The 27,868-nt window shown below is 49.6% G+C and overlaps 1 protein-coding gene across 10 annotated transcripts in view; it reads right to left on the reverse strand.

The window, feature by feature from the left end:
• Nucleotides 1-2,495: 2,495 nt before the first annotated feature.
• PPFIA4 (PTPRF interacting protein alpha 4) overlaps nt 2,496-27,868 on the reverse strand; it is a 33,941-nt gene continuing 8,568 nt past the window's right edge. For 4 of the 10 annotated variants that reach the window (XM_061185528.1, XM_061185526.1, XM_061185524.1 and 1 more), the window contains 18 exons: nt 27,593-27,684; nt 25,605-25,713; nt 23,838-24,046; nt 22,095-22,335; nt 21,586-21,621; nt 21,235-21,368; nt 20,765-20,931; nt 18,800-18,893; nt 18,225-18,306; nt 17,492-17,692; nt 16,727-16,789; nt 16,101-16,127; nt 14,177-14,352; nt 10,595-10,692; nt 9,670-9,845; nt 6,817-6,885; nt 3,149-3,326; nt 2,853-2,911 (listed from right to left, as the gene is read on the reverse strand). In XM_061185528.1, coding sequence (XP_061041511.1) covers nt 2,853-2,911; nt 3,149-3,326; nt 6,817-6,885; nt 9,670-9,845; nt 10,595-10,692; nt 14,177-14,352; nt 16,101-16,127; nt 16,727-16,789; nt 17,492-17,692; nt 18,225-18,306; nt 18,800-18,893; nt 20,765-20,931; nt 21,235-21,368; nt 21,586-21,621; nt 22,095-22,335; nt 23,838-24,046; nt 25,605-25,713; nt 27,593-27,684 — 2,211 coding nt within the window. Of the gene's footprint in view, nt 2,546-2,852; nt 2,912-3,148; nt 3,327-6,816; nt 6,886-9,669; nt 9,846-10,594; nt 10,693-14,176; nt 14,353-16,100; nt 16,128-16,726; nt 16,790-17,491; nt 17,693-18,224; nt 18,307-18,799; nt 18,894-20,764; nt 20,932-21,234; nt 21,369-21,585; nt 21,622-22,094; nt 22,336-23,837; nt 24,047-25,604; nt 25,714-27,592; nt 27,685-27,868 lie in introns of those variants that run through there. The other 6 variants (XM_061185525.1, XM_061185521.1, XM_061185519.1 and 3 more) reach the window with 3 other exon arrangements.

Here is a 27,868-nt window from a genome sequence, read left to right on the forward strand (position 1 = left end):
TACAGAGGAAGAAAAAGAAATAAATCAATCCCAGCAGTCAGGACTCCTCACTCCTTTTCCTATACTCCCTTGGCACAAGTAGCTCAAACACTAACCTATCAACCCATTGTTATGTAAGTAAACAGAAGGTTACTGACTGACTACAAGTTTTAAAAACTCTGATATTTACTTTCCAGATTACAGCAGCCCTTAGGACTGTGGAATAAGCTAGATGTATCAGGTAAGCTCAAAGTTAAAAAAAAAAAAGACCAAAGCCATTTGTACGTTGTCTCAAAACCAGGTTATTTATTGGTATGTACACACACACACTCACACTCATACACACCCATACACCCATTCCTGATGCACTGTGCCAGCAGTACGGTACTGAGAAGGGACCTGACAAGATACAGGAGGCTGGTGAGGGGGTATGGGTCACAAGTGACTCCCCAGATAAAAAGTATATTGACTGTGAGGCAAGGGATACACCAAGACAAGAGCCTTCCATCACTGTATGCATCACCTCCCTGCAATAATCCCAAGATGCCCCGAACAGACCTGGGTCCTGCCAGCTGCTGCCTTACGACATGACTAATTAAGATAGGGTTGAGTTGTAGAGGAGAGGCTGGGGCTGAATTTCCCACTATGCTAGCCTATCAGAGTTCCCTGAAGGAGTCAGATGGCCTTGTGGTCTCCAGCTTCACCAATCTTAGGAATCTGGGGTTTCTCCATAATCTTAACATCCATTAACCAGGGATAGGAGCTCTTTCTCTCCATCCAACTTATTTTCTGCTCAAGAACTCCTCCAGCTCCATTCCCAGTGGCCTGACAGAGAGGAAGGGCAGGGAACAATGAGGGAGAGCAAGGGAAGTTGGATGTCTTGCCCATATCCATGGGAGCCCACCCAGCCCCACCACTGTTGGGCCTCTCCTCTACTGAAAAGCAGCAGAAACCTGTAAGCCTGGTACTGCCCCAGGCTCCAGCACTCCTTCTGGACAGGGTGCTCTGACCCATCATCGCATCTGCTAGCCTAGCCACCACTCAGAATCCAAGTCATCAGCTTGCAAACCAGCTGCTCAGCCACCTGCAGGGTGGCACTTCACTGGCTCCTCTCCAGGAAACATGCTTCAGGCACTTTTCCTCTCCTTTCACTTGGATGAAACCTTAGGTTCCATCAGCTCACCCTGAACTTGGGTCCCAAACACTTCCAGGCACTTTGGCAGGATGAGTACATGGGTTAAGAAGAGGGATTTCTTGGAAATAACATTCCTACCAAAGTGGGACCTGTATCCCTCAGCCCTGGATGCTGCCGTGCTACTGGGGAAAGCAACTGAAACTGCGCAGGTCTCGGGAATTTCTGGACGAAGCAGTCCCTGCACACCAAAAGAGCCCTGAACAAGGGGTAGAGGTTTGGGGACAAGCAGGAGAATGACAGTCTTCACCAACACTGGATTTCCTGGACCTAGGACATGATTCACTAGAGGGGAAGCTTTATTTTCTTCCTAGGAGATCAGAGGAAGGAAGCCTCAGATTACCTTTTTCCCAAACCAGACTTTAAGGTCAATGTATATACTCAATCCACCCATTAGGTATATTCTTATGGGGCTGGGATTATCAAAGAAGTGGGGCAAAGGGGGACAGAAAAGGAAGGAATATTGGGTGCATAGCTGGCAGTGCAAGGTTAGCTTGATCCAGAGCTAAGATCCGCACAATTCCCCCTCCCCCCAGCCCAGCAGCAGCTCTACCCTACAGTTGGGGCAGGAGGCATTCCCGCTGCCATTGGGGCTTAAGGCTACGACAGGCCATTGGCTCTCCCTCTAGCTAACCTGCCTGCACCTCTCACTGGGCAGGAGGGCTGAGTTTTCCCATCCTTATGCTTGGTGTTTGGGATTCAACTTAAACCAGGGCCTAGAATCTCCACCCTAGCCTTCCCTCTTCCCAGGTTCATCATCCTGAGGAAGAATGGGGCCTTCTACAGCCCTTCCCAGCCCCCAAGGAGGTCCTGGAGATGAGGCAGGAGCTGCAGCTATGCAGATGAGTTGGGGGAGGGATAATGGCGAGGGTGCCAAAAGCAGATGTAGACCATCTAGTACAACCAAGAGGTGGACAGAAACCAGAAAGCCAAATAACCCAAGCAAGGCAGTCTGAAGTGCCATTTTCGTGGAAGGGCCATCCCCAGCCCTTGACGCGTGTCCTGGTCTCTGGTGGAGTTTGCAGTCCAGACCAGCTAGATGCAGAAGAGAGAAGGTGGAGTCCATCCATCTTGGGCTGCCTTCCTCTCCCTCCCGCAGACCCACAACCTGGTTGCCTCCACACCACCAGGAAACCCAGACACATCCCAGAGAGCCTTACAAGGGACACACGTTGGACTTGGGGTAGTGGGATGGCTAGGGGGTAGAGAGTATATTCTGAGATATGAGACTAGGAGCCGTGGAGTAAGGGGACCGAGCAGGAGGGTTAAGGGCTCTCCGAGCCTGTGAAACCAAGCAGGAGAAAGCTGGCCTTGGGGGCTGTAGCTAGTCCCGGAAGGCGGAGAGCATGTGTCCGTAGAGATAGTGAGAGTGAGCTAAAAGAGAGAGAAAGAGACAGGCATTGCGCGGTGAGTTGGCAGTGAGTCCCTGAGAGACGGGTTGCAAGCTATCTGCGGCGTGCTTGCAAGCTCCAAGCGCCCAAGGCCAGAGAAAGCAGGAAGGGCAAGCCGGGCAGTGGGCGCGAGCAGGGCTGGAGCGGCACGGCCGGCCAGAGGCCAGGGACAGGCGCGGGGAGGCCTTGTGCGGGCGGAGGGCGGGCCGAAGAGCGCCCGTGACCATGGCCTGGCCCACTTACCCCGAGCCACGGGCACAGCCCCGTCAGACCCGGGGCGGGAGGCGGGGTCAGCAGGAGTAGGTCCGAACCGTGGAGGTCTCCAGTCTCTGCGCCCCCGCCGTCCCGGCTGGGAGGAGTCGGCAGCCGCGGGAGAACACAGAGCGGCGGGTTACTGCGCGCACAGCTCGCCCGTGGGGCCTTCCCGGCCGCGCCTGCCCGCGGCGGCCATTAGTTAGTGCAGCGCCGGCGCGGGAGCTGCGCGCCCGCCTCGGCCTCGCCTGAGCGCCAGCGCCCGCCCCACTCCGCCGCCCGGGCACCTAGGTCCTGCTGGGCCGCGGCCATGCCCAGCTAGCCTGCCACTCACCTTCAGGCATGATCTTCTTTGGCGGGGCCGGTGGAGGCTTCAATGGCCCCAGGGTGGACACGCGGAAGCCTACCGGGAGCGTTTCGTGAGAGGCGCTGAGCATGGCGCTGCCGTGGTGGTCCCGCGGCCGGAAGCGTTTCCTCCAGGAGGGCGTGCGGCGGAACACCTTGTCCTCCCCCTGCACCGTGGGGACACGCAGAGGACCAGGGCTACGTTGGAACTGCCACCCTCACTCCCTGCCTGGGGTAGGACAGTCAATGGCTGGTTCTAGGGGTACCTTTCCCTTCGGAAAGAAGGGAGCAAGGTCACGTCCGCTTTTAGGCCCTCAGCTTTTCCTAGTGTAAAGTGAATGGGGCAAAGTGTATGACTCCGGGGAGCCCTTGCCACTCTGAAGTTCCCTGTCTCTAGGCGGGGTGGGGTCCCCCTGTTCGGATGTGGCATCCTGCAGTTGAACTCGGTTTCTCTGCCCACCCCAATCATCTCAAACTGGGCTTGGGATGCCCATTGACCTTTAAAGTATTCCTCCTCTCAGCCTCATCCATGGGAAGTAGTCACCAGCCAGCCTCCATTCACTCCTCCCTGCCTTTCTGGGGCCTCCGTACGGCTGCAGCACCGGTGTGCTGAAGCAGCGCTGGGTCAGGAGTTAGGAGACCTGGCTTCCATTTTATCAATACTAGCTATGTGACCCTGAGCAAGTAACCTCTCTGAGCTTCAGTTTCCTTATCTGTAAATGTAAAAAAGGAATAACATTATCTGCCCTACATATTTCTCAGGCTGCCTATCCCTGAGGGGATCAGGGGAGAACATTGACCCATTGACAGTGATGGGTCAGGCAGATGGCCAGACAGAGGCAGGTTCCTCCAAAGGCTCCTGCTATCTGCCCTCTCACCCAGGCCAGCCAAGTCTCCAAAATAACTATCTCTGCCAGAGGGCACCCAGAGCCGTAACTCTACAGGATGTCCCTCTGCACAAGCCTCCCACCCCACCCTTCACAGCTTACAACCATCCTGCTTGGCAGCCATGCCTAATCCCCCTCAACGCTTGTGTTCTTGGAACTGGTGCAGGTAGAGTGCTAGCAGCAGGAATAAGAGACACTAACCCACCAGTTCTCACCTAAACAACCTCTCCCAACCCCATTAGGGTTTGTTGTTTGTGCCCTGAGTAGGCCAAATGCCCCCATCAGTTCTTAGCACCACGTATCTCTGTCATAGCATTCATCATAGCATTTTTAAATGTACTTGTGAGATTATTTCATCAATTCCTTTCTCTCCCTCTCTTCCTCCCCCCACCCTACCCCTTTCAAATTCTATGCTTCATGGGACAGAGATTTTGATCCTTTTTGTTCCAACCAATATATCCGCAGACCTGAGTAGTGCCTGGGAACACAGTAGGCACTCAATAAATATTTGCTAAATGGCAGCTGGCTCCCTATGCAGGCATCCCATCCCTGAGTTTATCAGTAACTTTCCTCATCATTTCTGTCTTCGCCATGATCCTATCTTTAACCTAATCTAGAGACCCTTCTCTTCTGCATGCTCTCTCTCTCTCCATTTCTATCTTCAGCCAACCCTAAGGACTTGTTTCTGTTTTTCTCCCCTGTCCCCTAATAGTCAGATGTTCTTTGTGTTCCTCATCTCCTCATTTCCCTTGAGTCCTGACATCCATGCATGGGAGAACTGGATATAGCCCTCCAGGGCCTTGAAGCTTGAGAGGGGAAACTGAGAACCAGAATTGTCAAAGGAAACCGTTGCAAGAGACAGCTCAAGGTTGCTGATGATGTGCTGGATGGCTGGACAGGAGGCAGTCTCTTGGATCTCCAACCTCCCACCTGCCACTCCCCCCACCCCCAAATCTCACCTTATTCCTAGGACCTGGCCTTCTACTTAAGCTTCCTTTTAAAGAGTCAGTTCTCTCCAGCCCCACACCTAGCTGCATCCCAGAAAGCCCACTACATTGCCAAGATGATATCACCTACTCAATAACTCCACCCCAGTGCCTGAAGCCTGATAGGCCAGCTATCTCCACTTTTAGGAGGCAGCAGGAGGTAGGAAAAAGAACACAGGAATCAGATACACTTTTGCTCCAGTCTGGCTCTGCCACATGTCAGCCTGTGACTGCAGGTAAGTTATCTGTGACAGCAAGTAAGTTACCTCTTTGAGCTTCAATTCCTCATCTGTAAGATGGCATGATAACCTATCTCACATGATGATTGTTAGCATAAAATAAGATGTCTGTCCTCACTGCACCACCATGCCTTGCCCAATGCCTGGCCCAGAGTAGGCATTCAAAGAATATTTTTGTAAGGATTGAAGGAGTAAAGAGTTTTCTAAATTAGAAAGCACCATCCAAAGATATATGGGAAAGCTGTATCAACGAAAGCTTAAAACCTAGTGTGTGGGGAATAAGTAGGAGGGTCCACCTTGCAGGGGCATTGGGAAGATTCAGATCTCAGAGTGGAGACATCTGGTGGGGTCTGGCAGTTTCTCTCCTTGACTGGAATACACACACACATATACATATGTAATATGTATGTAATATATGTGTGTGTGTGTGTAAATAACACAATCCAAATTTCAAGGTACCTCTGTGAAGAAAACACCCCTCCACAAATTCTGTATGTTTCTGAGTGTGTCCTATCTACCGAGGTGCAGTAGTCATTCCACAAAGGTGGGTTTTAGCCCTGTTAAACCCAACTAAGAAGAGACTAATTGATAAGTAGATAACACTAATGGTGTCCCACAAGGAGGCCCAGAAGTCTAAACAGAGGCATTGGTAGGGGTAGGGGTGCTGCAGAGAAAATGGGGATCAGAAACAGATCTGATTGAAGATGGAGAAGCTAAAAATAAACAGTCTGGGCTCTTTTTAAACTTGGTTGGAACCAAGGCAGCTAAGGCAAACCTGACAGCGAAGGCAGGCAAGGTTAATGGTAGGAAAGTGAGTAGGGAGGAGGGAGGGGAGAGGAGGCAGGGGCTGGGGAGGGGGCTGTGCCCTCAGGAAACACGTATGTTTTAGGAGGCATCTCTAACAGGAGCATTATGGCCAGAACTTCGGAGTCTTCCAAGACATAGTCCAACCTAAACTCAAGGAGAAGGCCTGATGAAACCCAGTTGGAAGGGACTGTTTCTTCAGTGACCTGGGGCGTAAGAGTAAAACTAGAAAGGAAGCTGGGATGATAGAAGCCTGAGCCATGTGTTTAGCTGTGTCAAACTGCACTGAGGAACATGTGAGCAAACCTGTCATTTAATGACCTCAGAATAATGTCTACCTCCAAACAACCACACTATTGGATGGGTGGGAAACTTAGCAGGCTGGAGATATGCTGTGCTCACAGCACTGAAGAGAGGGTGTCTAAGAGATAAAGAAAAAGGTATGATCCCAAAGAGATGACCTTTGGGGGAAACCTCTGATCTTGTGTGGTTAGGAGGTTTGGGGCACAGAGTTGGAAGAGGCTAGAGGTACCCAGAAGGAGTGTCATAGAGACTTCTCCAGGCCTATTGCTAGGCCTGTCCCTGCCTCCCCAACCCCCTGATATCATCCCCATCCTCTATGGCTCTCCTCCCTTAGGCCACCCCACCAATCATTAGCCCAAGGAAAGCAGAACTCATGAACTCCAACAAACCAACAGTGACCAGATCCTCAAGGCCCCCAGTTCACAGCCAGGTACTCACATCATCCAGCTTCCGGTCTGTGCCCAAGGCCAACAGGTTGTTGAACTCTCTCTCCATCACCTGGCGTGCCTGGAGTCCACAGGGTGAAAGAGGGAGAGAAGGGAGGGGCTATGGTTAATGACCTCTAATGCCATCTTTCACCTGTTTCCTAGGGGGTCCAAGGGCAGAGATGGGGTTTTCAGTGCATTTAACCCATTAGCCCTTGATGCCACTCCTTTGAGCTAACCTCGGTGTCCTCTGAGAAGTCAAAATGTTAACCTTACGATTTTTTTCATATGGAGCAAATTAGAAAACTATAATTTTTTAAAAAGTAGGATCATAGAACATGTGGATGGACAGACTTCACCTACTGGGGAAAAAACCCCCACAGTTTGTCTCTATGGGGAATATCATGCCATACTATCTTTCTGGAGGGGTAAATAAGCATGTAGACCATGGATAATGAAGATTTAACTTATTTAGATTATATAAATGTATTTTATAAAGTTCCACATCAAAAATTTAACTTAGGAAAACTGCTCAGTCATGGATATTGGTGGCCCTTGGGCTGAGTGGGGCATAAAGGCCTTCTCTAGGCCTCCCAGCTATTTCTCACTAGGAGATTTGAGAAATGCCAGAAACAAGAAAATTTTCAAAACTACCACCAGATATTCTGAACCATTTTTTTAAAATTAATTAATTAATTTATTTATGGCTGTGTTGGGTCTTCGTTTCTGTGCGAGGGCTTTCTCTAGTTGTGGCAAGCGGGGGCCACTCTTCATCGCGGTGCGCGGGCCTCTCACTATCACGGCCTCTCTTGTTTCGGAGCACAGGCTCCAGACGCGCAGGCTCAGTAATTGTGGCTCAGGGGCCCAGTTGCTCCGCAGCATGTGGGATCTTCCTAGACCAGGGCTCGAATCCGCGTCCCCTGCATTGGCAGGCAGATTCTCAACCACTGCCCCACCAGGGAAGCCCTTCTGAACCATTTTTAATGAAGGATTCCATATTGGGTCAGATCCTACTTCCCCTAATAGCTAAGCTAAATGAATGGGTCAGAAAAATAAGAATGGTTAGAGAGCAACAGACAGTAGCCCTGCTACTGTTTACAGATGTACTGCTGTCCACAAATGTATTTAGAGATAGGAAATGAAAGAAAAACAAGCCCATTTCTGGGTAGATAATATTAACCATAGAATTCTGTGGGGACAGTCTTTGTTGGTATTGGGAACATAATATTTTTTAAGTGATCAGAAAGGAGAAGCATAGTTAATTTTCAAGTATCCAGATGACACTGTTCCTCTGGGTAGTGAAAGGTGACTATGACATTTACAAACTTCAGAAACATTTCACAAAGTTGTATGAGTGGGCAAGAAAGCAGCTGCTGGGGTTGGAGATTGGCAAGCATAGAAAAATTGCATTGGGATTTCCCTGGTGGCTCAGTGGTTAAGAATCTGCCTGCCAACGCAGGGGACATGGGTTCAATCTCTGGTCCGGGAAGATCCCACATGCCATGGAGCAACTAAGCCCGTGTGCCACAACTACTGAGCCTGCACTGTAGGGCCCATGAGCCACAATTACTGAGCCCACATGCCACGCAGCCATAAATAAATAAATAAATACAATTAAAAATGACTCCTTGATTAAAAAAAGAAAAAAAGAAAAATTGCAGCTAGGGGGAAATCTCAGCTCTTCCTAGAGAACGAGGGGAATCTGTGCTATCCATTCTGACTGGTTGGGATGGGTCATTGCAAAGAGACTGTAGGACGCCCTGGCCCTGTGTGCTGCCATCACCCCTAAAAGGCCAACACTTCACCCACAATTATAAGACAACTCAGCCCTATCCTCACACAAGCGAAAACTCATCTGCTCCCAGAATAGCTTGTGCAGCTCTGGTGGCTGAATTTCAAGAGATCTGACAGCTGCAAACAGTCCAGACAAGGGCAGCTAAAATGATCAGGGCATGGAGACAAGTCTATATGAGGAAAGGCTAAAAGAATTAAGACCACTCTGTCTGGAGAGACAAAGGCTTGGACCCAGAGGCAACACAATCAGAGTTTATGAAATCACAGAAGGTGAGAAATAGTCAAATACAAATATCCATACTAAATCGTAGACAATTAGGATGAGGCAATTCTCTTCCCCGGGGGAGCCCACTGTGGGTACATTTAGGACAAATAAAATTAGGAAGTACTTTACACAACAGGTAGTAATTCTAGAGTCCATTACCCACAGGAAGTTAAAAAAGCCAAACATATAAATAGGTTCAAGAGAATTTAGATATATTCTTAGATGACAGCTCCATAATAATTATCAAATGTAATGGAAGGAGATGTCTAATCTTTTGAGCTGTTGACAGGGAGACAAAGCCCTGGCATGGAGAAGCTCTGGGCTGTGTTATTTGGTATATTTAGCTTTCTAAAACCTAGGGACCCAGGAACAGATCCCTGGGGGGGGGGGAGGGAAACAAAGGGGATATGGGTTCTCTGGTCCTTGTGGGCCCCAGGGCTAGTTTTCTTCTATGAATAGTCAGGTCAGAGAAGCAAGTAGAGGAAAAGTGTCAGCTGTAAAGATGGGGCTGGGAGGAGATGGGGGTGCCCACTGCAGTGTGGGGATTAACACAGTATTCCAGGCCTGTGCTGAATGTGCTCTGTATGTGAAGGGCACTTGTTTCCTGGGGGCTTGGTTATGCATAGGGACCACTTGGAGGTTTGAGGACATTTGTGATCCCCTCTAGAACAGGCCTCCAAAAAGCCCTCCCACCAATCCATAAACTTGTGCATATCAGAGGGAGAGAGAGCAAGAGAGTGGAGGAAAGGGAGAGACCAAGATTGAGACTGATGACCAAGATCAGACTGATTGAGACTTACAGCCTACCTGGGTATTCTGCGTGGGTATCTGAAGGACCAGGGCCAACGCGTTGTGGTCGAAGTTCTCGTCCAGGGCCAGCAGAGCACCATGCACACCACTCTCATGCAGGTTTCCTGCATAGTCCCGGAGCCCAATAGACTGGACCCAATGAACCACCTGGTCGTTGGTCCAGACCAGCACATCTGGAGGGCAGGGGAAGAAAAGGAGTAGAAAGAGACAGGTTTGGCCAAGGCCCCTCCAGGGACAGAAATAGAGGTCCCTAGACCCAGAGCCCCAGTCCACCCTGTTCTCTTGGCTCCTACCCACCCCTACCCCCCTCAACTTTCCACATCTTCTTTCTGTCCTCCCTGGCACCTGGGCTCTTGGAGAACCAGCCCCATACCACTCCATTCTTGCCACTGCAAGACTCAGGCTCAGGCTAATAGGCTTTCTCCCCAGAGCCCCTGTACCAGTCATCCCCTGCCCCCAGGCGGGAATGGCCCTCTTCTTATTCTTTCTACCTTCAAGGTCTCTTCTAAGACTTGCCTTTCTTTCCTGTCCAGCCCCACCCAGATCACCAAGTTCCACGAGCACTTTCTCACACCAGTCTATAGCACTATCCCAAGGGGATCATTGCATTTGTCTAGTTGGTGGCCATTGTCTAATGTGTTGGGGAGGGGGATGTTGCAGCTGATTGGGCAGGGGCTATTTTTCCTCCACCAGATGGCAGCATCCTTTGGGCATGGATTGTGTCTCCCTCATCAGACTGGGAGCTCCCTGCTCCCTAAGGGCTGTGTCTTCCCTGTTAGATTTGGAGCTTCCCTGTGGCACAGAATGCGTCTCCTCCCTTCACTCAGCCCAAGGCAGGGATCAGTGAGGCAGATCCCTGCTCCCCCAAGGCCACTCCCACCACAACTTTCAGAGGAGGCTCCATTGAGCCTGACAAGCTTACCCTTGATCTCATGCTGGCTTTCTTCCCGCCTCTTCTCCAGCTCCTTCCGGTCATAATTCAGCCTCTTCAGACACATGATGCCATACTGAAGACTGGTTCTGCAGGGACACAGCCCCCCTGAGCCAGAGCCTCAGTGGGGCCACGTTTCTACCACATCTGCCCCATATCCAGCACCAACCACAGCCCATCAAGACCTATATCCTCCAGCACAGAGAGCATCCCAGCCTGCTCCTTCTCCTCCTTCCTCCAGGGCTTAGACATAATCCATCCCAAGGCCACTTCCCTCTCTCTGCCTACCCCAAGTCCTCCCTCTCAGCCAGGGTGTGGGCCTGATTGACAAAGGAAAGTTCTTTGAATGATAGCAACATGTCCCTCCCTCTCCAGGCACTGGAATGACAAAGAACCCTACAGATATTCTTTCGTGTCCCCATTTCACTCAGAGTCATTACAATGGCCTACAATGTGATACATGATCTGCCCCTATACTGATAGCCCTGCTGTTCCTCAAACATGGCAGGAATGCTTGGCCTATGTGCCTTGGGGCCTTTGCAGTGGCTGCTCCTTCTGCCTGGAACACACCCCCTCCCTGCCCCCGAGTCTGCTACATGGCTTACCCCCTTGTCTCCTTTAAGTTTTTGCTCAAATGTTATATTTTAAATTCAGTAGTTACCTTGTCCACCTGATTTAAAACTGCAACATCACCAGCACCACCAATCCCCCTTACTCTGGTCTAATTTTTTTTTCTACCACCTTTTATCTATTAACATTCTATATATTTATAATTCCTTGTTTGTCTCTCCCAGTTACAATGTAAGCTCCACGAGGGCAAGGAGGTTTGTTTTGTTCACTGATGTATCTCAAACCCCTAGGATGGTGCCTGACACATTCCACAAATGTAAACACCATAAATGCTAAATGAATGATGTGAAATAATTCACATAAAGTACTAAAAGTACTTTAAACTGTACCAGGTGCATAGTAAGCACTCAATAAATAATTACTAAGCCAGGCCACGAACCAAAGAATCTGTAGGTTAGAAGGGACCCCACACACTATCAGTCCAAGCTCCCCCCCAACTAATGCAGGAGTCACCTCTGTAACATCCTTTTGAGTATTATGAACACCTGTGCCTAAACACCTCTGGTGACAGGGAACTCACTACCTCTTGATGCAGCTCATTCCATCTTGGGCAGCTTTCCCTGTAGTGTTCTTCTTTAAACTTGAACACTACTCTGTCATTCAGCCTCTCTGGGTTTTGTCATCTACAAAGTGGAGGAATAGAATAGAAGGTCTCTCCCAATTCCAAATACTTTTGACTCTATCATTGAGGCCATTGCTTTGTGAGATTAAATTATGCTTGATTGCTCCCTACTTCTCTCCCCTCAGTTCTACCCAGGTAGCCCATCTGCCTAGAACAAACCCTTATAGCTCAGAGACACCACTTCTAAGGGATCTGGCTCAAGGCCACTGGTTTAAGCCTTGGTCCCCTGGAGGGGGCAGATGCACACATACCTCCTAACTGGAAATGCCTCTAATTTCAATCTCACTTACTATAATTTTCAGTTCAGTTCCTATGACTTTCAAAGCTGTTGCACAGCTTAGCAAAAATATAAAGGCCTTAAAGTCAGATCAACCTGGATCTGAATGCCAGCTGTGCCACTTCCCAGTTGAGTGGCACTCAGCATATGTGAGATGGGGGTCATACCTCTCCTGCAGAGTTACTGTGAGCATTAAAGGTGATCCTGTATGAAAGGGCGTAGACCAGCTCTTGAACATCAGAGGCATTCAGTAATGGTACCACTTTTGGGAGGACATTACTAATTATTGTGTGTGCTTTTTCTCCTATCAAAATAGGAGATTCTCATGGAAACCTGCTCAATAGAACACTATGGTCTAAGGAAAAGAGCTCGGAGTTGGGTGTCAAGAAAGAAGGATGCTGGCCCCATTCTGTAACCACTTGGCTGAGTGACCTGGTGACACTCAGTCTCTATTGGACTTGTTTTCCCCATCTGTGAAAGGAGAGTTTTTAAATAACTCTTTCTCATCGTTAAAAAAGTATGATTTAAAAGAATTTTTAAAGATATAAGAACATGCTTATGAAATATTAAGTGGAAAAAAAAGCAGTTATATACCTAATTGAGGTAAGGAATGTGGAAATGTTTTAGAAACTGTGAAGTACCCAAGATTTAGAGCTAAATCTGGAACCGTGTGTATAGGCTGAGAGTCTCTCATGGGCAAAGGGTCGGGGGAGGACTTCCGTAATGCTGTATAGGGTTGGGCTGCCTGATCCTCTAGCAGCCGAGGCACATCTCAGTTTGGTGGGGAATGGCCCTTCTCTCCCCAGCCCTATCAGTCACTGAGGAGGGAACAGGTGCAGCTAGGCCTGGCAGCCTCCCAGATTGACAGAAACAAAAAATTCCCTTTCAGCCCCGGTGGTGAGGGAGGGGTGGTGCTCAGGACAGACACAGCTGGGGGTTCCAGCATAGGCGGCTCTGCAATGTGGTGGCAAGAGAACTGGATTTCAGTCAGGAGACTTGCATTTTGCTAGCATCCCTGAGTGACCTCGGGCCGCTGCTCCTTCCCATGCCTCAGTTTCCTCACCCATAAAATATGGAGGCTAACTAGATCCCTTCCAAATATAACTTTCTGTTGTTTATGAGTTGGAGACACCAAGGGACACCTGCAGAGCCCTAAAAGAACCTTGAAATGCCACACACTCCTAGCTCCACCCTTTGTCACATTAACTACTCAAGATAAAAGACCTGGCTCAAATAGCAGCCTGTGTGATTTGAAGTTGAATGTTAAAAAGGACTTCCTAAAAACTATCAACTCCTGGAACCATTACCGAAAACCTATGTCTTAGGAGGGCTGCCTCCCTAGCTCCAGCTGGTTGTTTCCATGCTGGGATGTGCCCATAGAGCTTTCTCTTTTTCAAGAGAAGCCAGACATCCAGAATTTTGTTTAACATTTCCTAGTGTTTAAATATTGGCAGCTACGGTCATAATTTTAAAAATACAATGTAGGCCAAACAAATTACATGTGTGAGCCAAATTCTGCCCTCAGGCTACCAGTTTGTGACCTCCACTGCAGATACTTTTGCACAGAAGATCTTTTCAACAAAGAGGAGGAGAACACTGGATGACTTCCTGTACAAAAGGATGTGTGTTTAAAACTGAGAGGCTCAGATCTGGGATGTTGGCAGGGCAAGCATCCAGAAAGAACTTTCCTCTCATCTTGTAAGGAATTAGACACCTAAAATAGATGCTGGGTTCAGTGTGAGTCTTCTCAGGGTAAATGTAGAGAATTCAGCAAGCTCAATGACAAGAAATAAAATTCATATCTAGGGGGAAAATTTTCCAAATGAAGCTAAAGAGAAATGACTGTGTCTTAAGGGTTGGAGATGAGAGGACTAAACCCTCAAACTGCAGGGGAGACAAAGATTTGGCTTTCCCCAAAGGGAGACCTGTTACCACCCAGAACAGGCAAAGAAAGAGATGGAAGCACCTCTATTCTTGGAGACAGACCCCCAGAGTTGGGGGAGACCTGTGTAGGGAGGTGGCCCTGGGTTCCAGCCTGGCTCACCGGTGGAAGCTGTCCACCATCTTCAGATGGACCCGCAGGTCCTTCTTGGTGAGGTGATCCAGCATGCGAGCGTCCACAAGGCACTCCATGAAGTAGCTGCGGTACTGGGGGAGCCCCAGGCTGGGCAGCCACTGGTTCCCAATCCACTCGTGGTTCATGTCCCCATAGGCCAGGGTCTGGAGAACAAGATGGAGGAGGCTGGGGGCAAAGGCATTGCCAGCAGGTTGCAGCTAGCCGTTCAATAAAATTTCAGCTTACTTTCACTGAGGGGCTGGTAGAGGCGGGAGGTGGGGATTTTAAATGGAGCTTTTTAAGATCCTGAAATGATATATTCCCACTCACTTATCAGTTATCTACACTAATGAACAGAAGCAACCACCTAGGCAGCAAATCATAGGAAATCCTTCCCATCGACTCTGAAATGCATTTGTGGTGCTGTAAGGCAGACTTGCCTTCCTGATTTTCAGTCAGCCTCAAGCCTGCTGAGCCCAGGGGATAGGCTGCATTACAGAGGGCCTGCAGAGTGACAAAGAAAGCCAGTCTCACTTGGGAAACTGGCCTCACACGGTCCACAGGGAGTTACGTTTGGCTAAAGATATTTAAAAAATGAAGTAAGGTGAACTGCACCTGCCAGCACTCTTCTCTAAGGCTTGGTTGTCTCTCCAGAGATTCTCTAGGTCCTTCGTGTGCCGCCTCCCCACCCTACCACACACTGTGCGCCCCACCTCCCACCCAGTCTGGTTCTGAGAGGCCTGCTCCACTTAGTCGTTGCCTCCTGCCTTGAGGGCAGGGACCTCCCTAACCATCTATCCTTAGAACGAATTTTAATGGTAACCCTCCATCACTCTCTTTCCTTACCCAACTTGATTTTTTTAGAATTGAAAATTTTATTTTGTTATCTTTTAAAATAAAACGATTGATACATATAAAACATATGTAGCGTATGTTCATTACTAAGCATAAAAACGAAGTTAACATCCTTGGACACCATCCATGTTATCCACACTGTTGCATCCATCCTTATGTTCTTCTTCCCCATCTTATGCCCTACTGCCCCTCTAGAGGTAACGACCATGCTGAGTTTTCTGTCCATGATGCCCCTGCTTGAAAAAATGTTCTTATAGTCACCAAGGTATATTTCTCTAAATAATATGATTAAATTTGCTTGTTTTTGAGTTTTAATAGAAAATCTTTTGGGACTTACACTTTTCACTTTACACTATATGTCTGAGTCATCCATTCCCTTTGCTAAATAGTGTTTTACTGTGAGAATATACTATAACTGATCTGTCCAGTCTCCTGTTGATGGGGTTGCCCAACAAGGATAAACAGTGCTACGTGCTTCATTTTTATTCGTGGCACTTACATCTATCTGATATATTGTCCATTTATTTGTTTGTTTACTGTCTGTTTCTCCCCTAGAATATAAGCCCCATGAGGGCTAAGTTTGCTCACTTCTGTATCCAGAGGGCATAGAAAGGCCTAACACCTAGTAGCTGCTCAATAAATCCTTGCTCACCAAGTGAATGAATGAAAGCCCTTTGCTCAGCTCACCAGGGGTACCCCTGAGAGGGACAGGAAGAGGAAGAGGATTCATACTAATCTAAGTCTCATTACTCCTGGGAAGAGGGTCGAACTGAGGGGAAGAGGGTCGAACTGAGGGGAAGAGGCAGGCATGCTGGGGGCACAGCCCTCCAAGGCTCCTCACCTGCCATAGTGAAAAACCAGAAGTAGCTAAAGGGGAATGAAGAAGGATGGAGGCAGGTGGCTTCAGCGGAGGAGAGAACCTGTGCCCAGGACTCTTTGTGTGAAGAGGGACCTAAAAGACTGGGGCTCAGAGAGTCCTGCAGGGGAGCGAACCTGCTGCGAGAACACTACCCCAAACTGCTGAGAGTTGGTTCTGGACAAGGGGAGGGGGTCTTACCTGAGCCCAGCTGCCCTCCTCACTGTCCTAGGAATGAGTGCAGCATGTCAGGGGGAAACAGGCAAAGTCAAGAAACCTGGCAGCCTCCACCCAAGGTCCCATCAAGAAGGAGGAGCAGACACCCCAGTAGCTGGATGGGTGACTAGGGAAAGCTTGTTGGAAAGGTTAAGAGAGCACAGAAGGCTGGTGCACGTGCCTGTGTTTGCAGTGAGGGGGGATCAAATGTGTGTGTGGCAGAAACACAGTCAGGCAAGGTGCCAGGTCCTCCCAACCCTCCCTGTTCCTCCACCAAGGATCAAGCACAAGGGTAAGGACTCTGTGGCTTCATGCCGATAGCAGGGCAAAATGCTCCCAAGCCCTGCTCTTCTTCACTGGACTATACCAGTAGCCCAGGGTGAACTTGTGACCCCCTGGAATAGACCACACCCCCCCACACACAAACTGTTTCCATTCTCACTTCTTTCCCACCAACCCACCACCCTGAGAACAGAACTCCATCACACATCAGGGATACCAATCTCGTATTAGATCAGCTACAAGCCCCTTTGACTTCCCACAACCTTTCCCTCATCCTCATGCAAGTCATCAGCCCTAACCCCAGGCCCAGGGCCCAGGGCCAGACTCACTGTTTTAGTGGATGTTGCCAGAGTTTCCATCTCTTCATGGGTGACCCAGACATTCCCAGAAGACTGTAGGCAGAGAGGAGACCTAGCTGATCCTGCGTGTAAGCTCCTAGGCTCCCTATCAGGCTGGGAGCCCTAAGGACAAGACATAGCTCCCTTCCCCTGAGTCCTCCCACAGGCCCAGCCCAGAATTCTGCACATTGTCTAGCTCTGAGCAACTCTGTTTTATTACCGTATCTGCACTGCTTCGCACAGTGCCTGGCACATAGAAGTACCAAACAAATGTTTCCTGAACGAATATGAATAAATGGTGTGAATCTGGAATAAGGGCTGACCCCAATCACAGAGATGGACTACAGTGAAAGATTTTACCCTGGGGGTCCATGGAGAGGTTTACATTCTTGTGGAGAGGTTGGAGGACCAGAATTTACAAATGCCCTACTCCCTCTGCTACCCCAATCTGTCAAAAACACAGAACCCAGAAGTCCTGTCTTTGGAAACTCTGCCCAAAGATCTAAAATTACCGGCAGAGTAGGTATGGGAAGATGGAGCTCATGGGTGGTACGTGGGAGGCAGGGAACTAGGCCTGCTGGGATTCTGCTAGCAACAGTGTTACCTCCTCTTGGAGACCGGGTGGAACCCTTTGTGGGGATGGGAAGTAAAGGGCAGGACTCAAATGCTGCCATCTTCCCAATGACCAATATGAGACTTTGTAAACACTATTTTGGGGCTTCTGAAAATGTCCTGGGTGAGGGAGAGGCCACTCACAGTCCTGGAGGTGGGCGGGGCAGAGGGGCTGGTCAGCGACACCATCTCCTGGATAGCCAGCCGGAGCTTGAGCCGGTGCAGGGCATTGCTGATGCCAATTTCCCGCTGGATCTCTGTGTCCGAGAGGGCTGACATGATGGCACCACTCTTGACGTTGGCCCGGCAGGCTGCCACATACCAAGCAGGCATCCCCACCCAGAGCTGCAGATATGGGGCACAGAGGGTAAATTCAGCCCCTTTCCCAAGATCTGGGCTCCACCGCAAAAGTTTGGCAATACTGAGAGGCAAGGGCCAGGCCTCATCCATGGTCTCAGAACAGCAAATGAAGAGCAGAGGAATTTAGAAATGTGGAGATGACCATCATCAAATGCCTCTTTTTCCCATTTTACAGATGAAAAATCTGAGGCCTGGGAAGGTGAAGGGATTTTACCAACATTGCATGGGTGATTAGCTCCTGGGGGCACCTATAGGAAGAATGAAACCACCTGTGTAAGTCTTAATGGCTCAGTGAAGATTAATTCCCCTTATCCAGACTTAGCTACTCGAGAGGCATCAGTATATAGCATCGATTCTGGCTAAGTGCTAGGTATGGCACTGTGCACTTGGCAAGGGAGAAACATGCTGGGAAAACTCTAGGAATACCACCCCTTTGCTCAAGGAGTCCTTGTCCCAATCCACACACCCTTCCCACCAGACCCCTGAGTAGACTTAGACTCCCTTTGCCCAGGTTTACCTCTAGCCAGGAGACCACAGTAGGGCCGTCCCACTGGGCAAAGGGCATTCCTTTTCTGCGGGCATCTTCAAGCAGCTGGTGTCTTGCAGGAAGAGGAACAACAGACTCACTAGTCCTTCCTTCTTTCTCAACCATGCTTACTCCCAGGGACCATGGGCTGTGCCAAGAGTTGGACTCCCACTACCCCTTCTCCCGACCATTGGACTGCCACCCCTGCTCTATTCCTGAAGCAGTGTGACACCACGACATGAAGCAGCAACACCTCTCCATTCCCCGAGGTGAGGGCTCTCGCTTTGTTTGCACATGGCCTGAAACACAGACATTCTACTCTGCTCTGCCAGAGAGCCCCAGGTGCTGGGTCACTCTCCCACAGCACCCTTGTCTCTTTCTCACTCAGGTCATCCTAAGAACAACCTCCCAAACCCTGCTGTGCCCACTTAGACCAGGCCAACTCAGTCCAGAAAGGGCCTTGCTGGGCTCTGGCTGCCTGAGCTCAGTCCCATGGCAGTCCAGGGAAAAGACAGTGGGTGAGGGGTTGGACCCCACCCTGGCAGAGCCTGGCCAGTGGCTCTTACTTCTTCTTCAGCCGCCGGTCCTTTTCTGCCTGGGTCCCCAGCTTGGTAGGTACCATGGGCTCCTGCAGACCGAGCTCAGAGTCTGTTAGCAGAACTAGAAGGGAAGAGATGGCATATCAGCTAGGCCCTCTCTGCTTCTCCTCCCTTGGCCTGGGCCAGGACTGGGGAGCAGACCAGCAGGAGGCTCCTCAGCATGTGACAACCCGAGGGTCTGATGGGACAACCCATTATTCTTGGAGCCTCCACACGACATCCCTACAACCACGCAGTCCCACAGCGGCATCGAGTGGGTCACCCCAAGCCCAGAGAGCCTTCCCCTGGGAACCTCAGCCCTGGAGGTGTTTTTCAGCCAGATGGATGGAAGTTGTTCCACCCTAACGGCAGCAGAATCCTAGCCAGAACTTGTCCCTCCTCCAAACCAAGGGGAAAAGGAAACCCAGAGAGCCAGAGTGGGCTTCGAAGCTCAGACAGAATTATCCTGACCTGGGTTGAGGGTGGGGAAAGAGGCACGTTCAGAGATGTGTCTGGGCCTCTTTCTCAGGGCCACTCACTTGCACAAATCGCAAAAGGGAACATGCATAGCTCTGTCCTCTTCTGTTAAAGATCTCCTGAACTGATGCTAGAGTTCATGGCAGGGGCAGCATTTTACAATTCATTTAAGCCCTGGTCACTCCTCACAAGTGCACAGAGGACAGAGGGTGTTGGTAATCCAGAAGCCAATCTGGGATGCTGTCTTAGGTTTAGGTGCCAATGTGGTGTGGGGAACATAGGAAATCATAAGGCTTCAACACGAGATGCCTCTTCCACTGACCAGACCTTCTCAGCCCTGCCCCCTCCCATCTGTGGCTGGCTCCACAATATATTTTGCAAGGCCCTTATGAGCTGGTCCCAACCTAGAGTCTAAACTCACCTCTTCTGCTCCCCCCACCCACTTCCCTCCCCACTCTGAATAAACTCAACTGCTTACAAAACTCTCACACCCATGAATCTTTGCCTTTCTCAGACCCCCCCCTACCCCCCGCCTCTTCCCCTCACACACACACACACACACCTCTTCTTGGCTTGGCTAATTCCCACTTAGCCTTCAAGCTTCTGCCCAGGTGTTGCCCAGCAGAGAAAGCTGCTCCTGTCGCTCCCACCACTCCATGGCTGACCTCTGAGTTCCAGAAGCACCCAGAGCATATTGCTATCTTAATATTGTTTTAGAATCATCTCTTTATTTTTTCCTTTTCATTAGAAACTGAGCTCCTTGAAGGAATGCACTATTGCTCTGATACCTAATACTAAGCCTTGTTTACAGTAGTTACTCAATACATGTCTATTGAACAAATAACTGAATAGATGAGGGAAAGAGAAGGAGGAAGGGAGGGAAAGGAAGAAAGGGAAGAAGGAATAGGGGAAGGGAGAGGAAGACAGCTAACATTTATTGTGTACCTACCACACACCAAGCACACACTGGAACTTTATATCATCATAGAGGTGTTAATAATGCTACCCTTGCCCAAGCACTTACTTGACTATAATGTCTACAAAGTCATGATTAGGCATTGTGATATTTTGAGTCCTGGAGGCAAGATGTACTAGGAATTAAGAACTGACTCTCTTAGAGAAAGAACTAAGAAATTTCTCCTGAAGGTCCTGAGCACAGTACCTCAGAAAACCTCCAGATTGGAAGAAACCTCAGAGGTCCAACCTCACACTGAATACAGGAACCCCTTCTACAGCATACTGAATAAACAGCCTGATACTGATGCCTGACACTTCTCGTGGCAGAAGCTACCACCTCATGAGGTAGCCCTTCCCGCTGTGAAATAGCTCTAACAGAAAACTTCTTCTCCGGAGCTGAATCTCTGTGTCTGTGGCTTCTGCCCACTGGTCCCTGGGAGGCAGGCAGAGAAGACTGGATCCAAGGATACCCTCCTGCTTCTGCCCTCTACTCGCACCCATTTACTAGGAGACAGAGACCATGGCCCGTGGCTCCGTCCTGGCTCAGCTGGATCAGCCTGCCTTTCTCCTTCTTCCCAAACAGGCGGCCGATGGATGATTTGATGCCCTTGCGCTTGGCGCCCTTGTGCAAGGAGTCCTGGCTGCTGTTGCTGCTGCTGGGGTTGCTGCCTGGATCCTCCAAAGCACTACAGGATGACAGCCAGGAGGGGGTGGAATGAGAAGAAACATACTTAAATTACAGCATGAGAGATGGAAGTTAGACTTCAGGAAGAACTTACAGTAAGTGTCAGAGTTGGGAGGGTTAAGGGGATATGATCAGAGCACGTGACCAAAGGAGACATGGGACTGTCCTTCCCTGATGGTGTTTCAAAGACAAGTGAGATGTTCAGACACCTGGGACAAGTGAGATGTAGCCTGTTCAGAGGCAGAGAGAGGGACGAGATAAACTTGGGAATGGAGAAGCTCGATATGGGGTCTGCTCCATTTACCTCTTGCCTTCTTCCTGGCTCAGGGCTGGGTGGCCAAGCTTCTCTAGCTGCAGCGTCCTGGGTGAGGAAGGAGGAGAAGTCTCACATTTTATGGTGGCTTTATCCTCTCGGTTCTCTTCCCGAGACACTGGTGACTGAACAGACAGTGAAGCCGTCAGGGGATATAGGGAGAGATCTGGGGCCTGCCTACCCAGCCCAGACAGGCAGAGGAGCATGGAGAAAAGCAGAGGGGAGGCCCTAGGGGCCTCTCAGAGTTCAGACTCAGACTCAAGGGCCCAGTGGGGAGAAGCCAAAAGGGAAAGGCCTGGGAGAATTAACCTATTAGTACCTGGGTCATCAGGCAGCACTCACCAGCAGCTTCCTCCTATGCTTTCTTAAGTCACTGGGCTGGAAGAGAGAGTGAAGGGTGAGCTTGGACTCACCCTTTGGATGCTTGAAAGTCTACCCCAAGGGGAGCCCAGTGGTCTTAGGATGAGAAGATAGGATTCAGTGCCTCACACAGGCCTGAAGAGAATATCACAGCAAAACAAAACAAAACAAAACAAAACAAAACAAAACAACAACAAAAAACTGGCTTGAAAAAATAAATCAGGGCTACCTCTGGAAGAGAGAAAGAGGTATGGGCATTGGGTGAGTTTCTTAAGCATTATCCAAGGGAGAGGGTAAGGAAGATACTACATAGCCCTTTCCAGACCCAGAAGGACATGCTGGTGACCTGGTATGCCAGGGTCTGCACACATCATGAGAAGAAGATGCTGGGGCCCAAATGAGAGAGAGTGAGCCCTCCTGTGCCTTGTCAACTCCCCTTGGCCAAGCCCAGTGATGACAAGGTTGTTCATCAACTGCCCCAAGACTCTCACCAAGGTCATGACCCCCATTCGGTCCAGGTCCTGGGTAGCACTGCGGGAAGTAAGCTTAGGTGTGGAGCGGCCGCTGAATGGAGGGGATGCACTGGCCAGGGACAGGGCAGTCAGAGAGGTGGGGATGGAACCACGTTTGCGCAGCTGGGTCAGGTTTAGGGCCTCCATGCTGCCACTAGTCACTCGTGTCTCAATCTCCTCAGCACGGAGCTCTGTGGACTCCTTCTCTTCCTGGATCATCCTGGGAGGCAGGCAAAACCAGATCTCATGATTAGCCCCAGAGAGGACCAGCAGGAGGCAGATGTGGGCACTGCCTGCAGTCACCACCCAGTGACCCCAGGTAGAAGGCAATGGCCAGGTGTGCCCCATTGTTTTCGGCATTGCAGGGACATACAAGGCCTTGTGGGCAGAGTTGGTTCTATCCCACTGCAGCTTAGACAATTTTCTCTCTTTCTTGTTAACTGGCCTAATGTAACAAAATTCCCTAATTTAACAAAAGCAGTTGCTGGGAAAGGAGGCAATTTAGTCAGTGGAATATTAACCTTCCTGGAAGTCAGAATTCTTGACCTACCACTATCTATAGGGCCTCAGTTTCCCAATGTACCCAATGTCAGGAATGGTCTAGGTCAGTATTTTTCAAACACAGGACCTTTAATTGATACTGATCCCTGATGGAGCTTTCCCTGTTCCATGGAAAAGTTAGAATAATAGTGATAATGTTATGTGTATGAAGGGGGCACTCAGAGAGGAATGTGTGTATGCACACTCACACACATGTACACACTCTCACACACACACACACACACAACTAATGTAAAGATGCCAACTATTCTTTAGGAGCAGGACCTATCTTTATTCTCAGAGCATGTCTTTCCAACTTTAGGGATGTTAAAATATCGTTTCTTTTGTAGAATGGTTGTGATAGGAAATGGTAATTATCTTTAATGTTTCATTTTGCAGAATGAAAGTTGGCAGTCCTATGTTAGTACCCTTCTCTTTCTGTGTGTGTGTGTGTGTGTGTGTGTGTGTGTGTGTGTCTAGTGTTTTCTTCTTAGCTGGTCTGTGAAATCCAAAAGAGTGGGAACCATTGAACCAGATGACCCCTACAGCCCTGTAAAGCTCTGATGTTCTCTGGTTTGGATTTTCCCTTGCTGTTTGTCACGAACATTAATAAACTCTCTACAAAGGCAGGGTAAAGTGCAGGTCTTCATAACATTCCCTGCGAATGGTTTCTGTTTGATGCCTCATTAGGAACCGGAGGCATGACACAGTGCACTGAGTTTAGACCGGAGTTTGAATCCTGGCTCTGCCACTTACTGCATCGCTTTGGGCAAATCACTTAATCTCTCTGGTTTGTTTCCTTGTCCATAAAATGGAGATAATGCTGTCTCCTCCAGTGACTGTGATTAGACTGACAAAAGCTCTCACCCTGAGTTGGCCTCAGTATGTGGGAACTACACTCTTAGTGATTATGTTTAGCTTCAGGAGCTTCAGGAACACAGTCTCCATAGACCTGGGAGAGAAAAATGAAGCCTAAGAAGTCAATCTGAGGTCCTACCCCTCTCTGTCCAGCACTGGGCCAGAACCTTGCCTGATGCTCCACACAGGGTCCCTAAACTGTGGCACTCTAAGGTGCAGCTGTAAGAGACAAGCAAACACATGTAGAATCTCTCTTGCAGTGACCAAACACAAAGAGCCTCTGTCCTTCAAGGAACCTCCCAGGCCCTCCACCCCTGCCCCAACCTGATCTCCTCGTTGATAGCATCCAGCTGCTCCTGCAGCATCATGGCCAGGGTCTGCGCGTCTGAGTGGCTGCTGGGGGAGACAACGTCCATGGAGCCCACCAGACCCCCTGGCTCATCCTCATCCACATCAGAGATCTCAGGGTCACTGTCAAAGGCAGGGGTGGCTGTGGGGACCAGCACCCCAGGCAGTGGAGATGGCTCCCAGTCCTTAGCAGAGAAGGAGAGTAGAGGAGTAGTAATAAGACACACCAGATGACTAAGGGGCAGGACCCTCCCCACCTATACCAGCAGCACTGGCATCTCCTACGAGCTTGTTAGATATGCTAAATCTCTGGCCCCATCCCAGACCTACTAATTCAGGATCTGCATTTTAACAAAATCCCTGGGTAACTTACTTGTATGTTAAAGTCTAAGAAATACTACTCAAACTCAAGGAGCCAGATAGCAGAATGGTTAGGAACAGATTCCAGATACTGCCTTGCTTTGAATCCTGGCTCCACCAAATACAAGCTATGAGAGAGTTGTTTCACCTCTCTGTGCCTCAGTTTCTTCATCTGTAAAGTGGGAATAGTAATAGTACCTACTTCATAGGTAGCTGAGGATTAAATTAGGAAATACATGTAAGGCACTTAGCACAGGGTCTGGCACCAAGTAAGCATTATGTAAAGGCTATCTGTTTCTACTCACACAAAAGGTGACTAGATATAGGGAACGAGAAAAAGCCAAGCAGGCCTGACTGTCTTGTGTCTCAGAGTTTCAGCACATTACAGGACCCTCTGATCAACCCTCAGAGGAGGTAGCTTCTCAGAAATCATTCTACAAACCCCTTCGGTAGACAAAGGTCCAGAAGCAGAAAGAGCACAGAACTGGGCTGGGAGTGTGAGAAGAGCAGCGGAAGAAAAGGAAAGAGGCCATCTCTAACCCCATCCTGTATGACCCAAACCCCCAAGATCCCCTTAGGGCTCTTTTCCCACTCCTGCAGCCTTTAGACTGAGGTCCTGGGCAGCTGCTGTGTTCTTATAAACAGAGGAAAGGGAGAGAGGGGAGAGAGAAAAAGAGATGACTTCAGACTTCAACTCCCCCCTCACACTAGGGGTTTCCTAATGGCAGAGATGAATCTTCTGCCATCAGACTAGGAGTTCCCTCTCTCTCCACCTATATCTTCTAGTGCCCTAGAGCATGTAGAGGATCTGGGCTCGAGACAGAGCATGGTTAACAATTATGGGGCCAGGGAGGAATCAGACTTCCCCAAAAGATTGAAGTCAGTCCTTTTCTGCCCCTAATCTTTCCTGTTCCCTCTAAATCTCCCTAGGCAGACTCCACATGAACTACATGCTTCTCAGAAAACTTCAGGTGCCGTCCCAAGGCCAGTTAACCTGTCATCCTCTCTCATCTACCCATAAACCACAGCTTTTGTTCCAGAAAGCTTGCCAATTCCATCTTGCCCCTGCATCCCCCACCCCAACCACTAGAAATACGTGCCTGCACACCCAGGTACACATGCACAGGCCTCAGTGGGGCCTCAGGGACTAGCTGACCACCCACCAGCCTCTACCTCTTGCCCACCAGGAGGTCGAGGCGAGACACAGCTGTTGCAGTGATGGCCCCAACCCCAAGGCTGCAGCTGTCGTTGACACGGGGGAGGGTAGGGGGAGGATTTGCATCACACACCAGCCGTCTGTGAAACTGGAGCAAGGCACGTGGCTGAACTGACCCCAAACTCCCCAGGGTAGACCCATCCACACTCACCCCTCCACCCCCTCACCTTGGCAGACTCTTCCCGCAGTGCTGAGTAGCAACGATGCAGACCTTGAGGTGCGTGGGAGGTTGTGCTCAGGGAGAACCGCACATCTGCTGCACTGCCTATGTGCGCCCTTGAGTGGCGGATGGGGGAGAAAAGACAAGCCCTGAGGACTGACAGCCCCAGTTTACACCCACTGGGCCCAAAGAGTTAAGGGATCTTTAGCTTGGAAAAGAGAAGTCTTAGCAGGACATGAGCTTTTGTTAATGACTTAAGGGCTGCCACGTAAGCAAGAGATTAGGTTTATTCTCTGGTGCTCCAGGGATCAGTATGATCCAGGGGAGAAAGTTCTAGGGAGGCAGCTTTAGACTTAACACAGGAGGCACCTTCAAATAGCAAGAGTTGGCTTATGATGCAACTGGTAGCTTTAAAAAAGCTGAACTCCCCTCAGAGAGGTATTCAGGTGGAGACTCTCTGGCCATCTGACAAGCATGTGTGGGAGGGATCATGGCACCAAGAGAAGTTGGAAGGGATGATCTCTAAAAGTCCTTTGAACTCTGAGCGTCTTTCTTTGTTTCTTGGTCTTCTCCCTAGCAACTACCTCTGGTCTTCCTCTGGACTAAGTCCCTGGCCAAAATTCAAGCCAGGCATACTCCCTATCCCCAGGAAGCTTCAGGAGGCCCTGACACTGTATCAGAGACATGGGCTAGAGAAAGCATTTTGATTGCCCCAAGGGTCTATCCCAACCCTGAAATTTTAGGATCACAGTAACGATCCTCTGGAATATCTGGAGCCTCCCCTACTGACATTTCTTTCCTATGCCTTCCCAGTTTAGAACTTGAGGGAGCCCAGAGCAAAGGAACAGGGTGAGCCTACAACAGATTACACAAGGTATCTGGAGGGATAGGGGAGTTTCTGCTTATCACCCCCTTTCCCCTGCAACTCAGTCCCAATTCCATGATGGGGCCAGTACTTCTATAGTCAAAGCCAAGAATTTCCAACCATTAAGGAAAGCAAGCAGTGCCAAATAGCTTGGTGTACTCTGGGCTATGCCTTTTTAATTGGCGTAGGGAGTTGGTCTCTTCTGAGCAACCTACAGGAAGGGAGAAGTATGAGGAATTCCAACTACCATTTTCTGTCTCTATTCCCTGCTTCTCTCCACACTCCTATACAATAATTCCTAACAAACTTGAAATTGATACCCAAATCTCTAACACCCCAGAAACCCACAGGCTTCTCTTCTTCAAGTTCAACATCTCTTTCCCTAATTTAAGCCCTACCCCTCTGCACATATACACGTACACTTTTCCTTTAACCTCTCTTCAAAGAAGCTGATCCCTATTTCCCTGATATAACAAGAGCATGACCATAGGGAACCTTATGTGTTCTGATCTAAGAGACTTTGGTTTCGACAGAAAATATCCAGGAGCCATGAACCTTGAGTGGCACCATCTACTTCAGTCTCCTCGATCGTCAGCCTGCCTCTCTGGGCAAAGAACTGAGGGCAGACTTGAGGTCTGAGTTCACTGCCAAATGCTTCACAAAATATGCAGAAAAATCCAGAAGTTCCCTAAAACATGGGCCTAATTTAAGCATTAGGTTCAGAGCCCTAAATAAGGTGTCTCAAAGTAACTAGAGTGAACCCAGATACTCCCTGTGAGCAGGCCCTGTGGGACATGGGTGAGCATGTAACTCAGCAGACCCCTCTCAAGGGCGTGCCCTCTGTCAAGGAAGCAGGAATCATGCTCTGTGTCTCATGGCAGTGGGGAAGGATCATCCTGTGCTTTACTTGCCTCTCAGCATCCCTCAGAGGACAGGTGCTCCCTTCTAAACTGCCCAAGGGAGCTGGATGACTTTACAAAGTTCTCGAAGCCTCAGTGTCCCACCCTGAATATGAGGAGGACCCTGAAGTCCTGGGCGGTATTTTGTGGGAGGAAGTCTCCTCCCCCAGGGTCCATCTAGGTCCGTCCAGGACTCCATCACAGCACGCTCAGCCTCCTGAGCTCCAGTACCTGGAGTGGATGCCATCCACAAATGGCCCTCCTCGACCCTTCAGCTGGTCCACCTCTTGGCGCAGCTTCTCAATCTCTTCAGACAGGCGGCCCTGTGCCAGGCAGAGCCATGGTGGGGGTAGGGGCGAGGGAGGGGAAGAGAGAGGAGAGAAGGACAAAGAGAACAGCAGAGTTGGGGAGAAGCAGAAGAATGCACTGCAAAGTCCAAAGCCAGGGACCAAAGGCCAAGCCCACAGATGACACCAAAAGAGAAGAGGTCCAACTGGAAAGTGAGTA

The sequence above is a fragment of the Eubalaena glacialis genome, chromosome 3, assembly GCF_028564815.1.
Source record: "Eubalaena glacialis isolate mEubGla1 chromosome 3, mEubGla1.1.hap2.+ XY, whole genome shotgun sequence".
Classification (NCBI taxonomy): Eukaryota; Metazoa; Chordata; class Mammalia; order Artiodactyla; family Balaenidae; genus Eubalaena; species Eubalaena glacialis.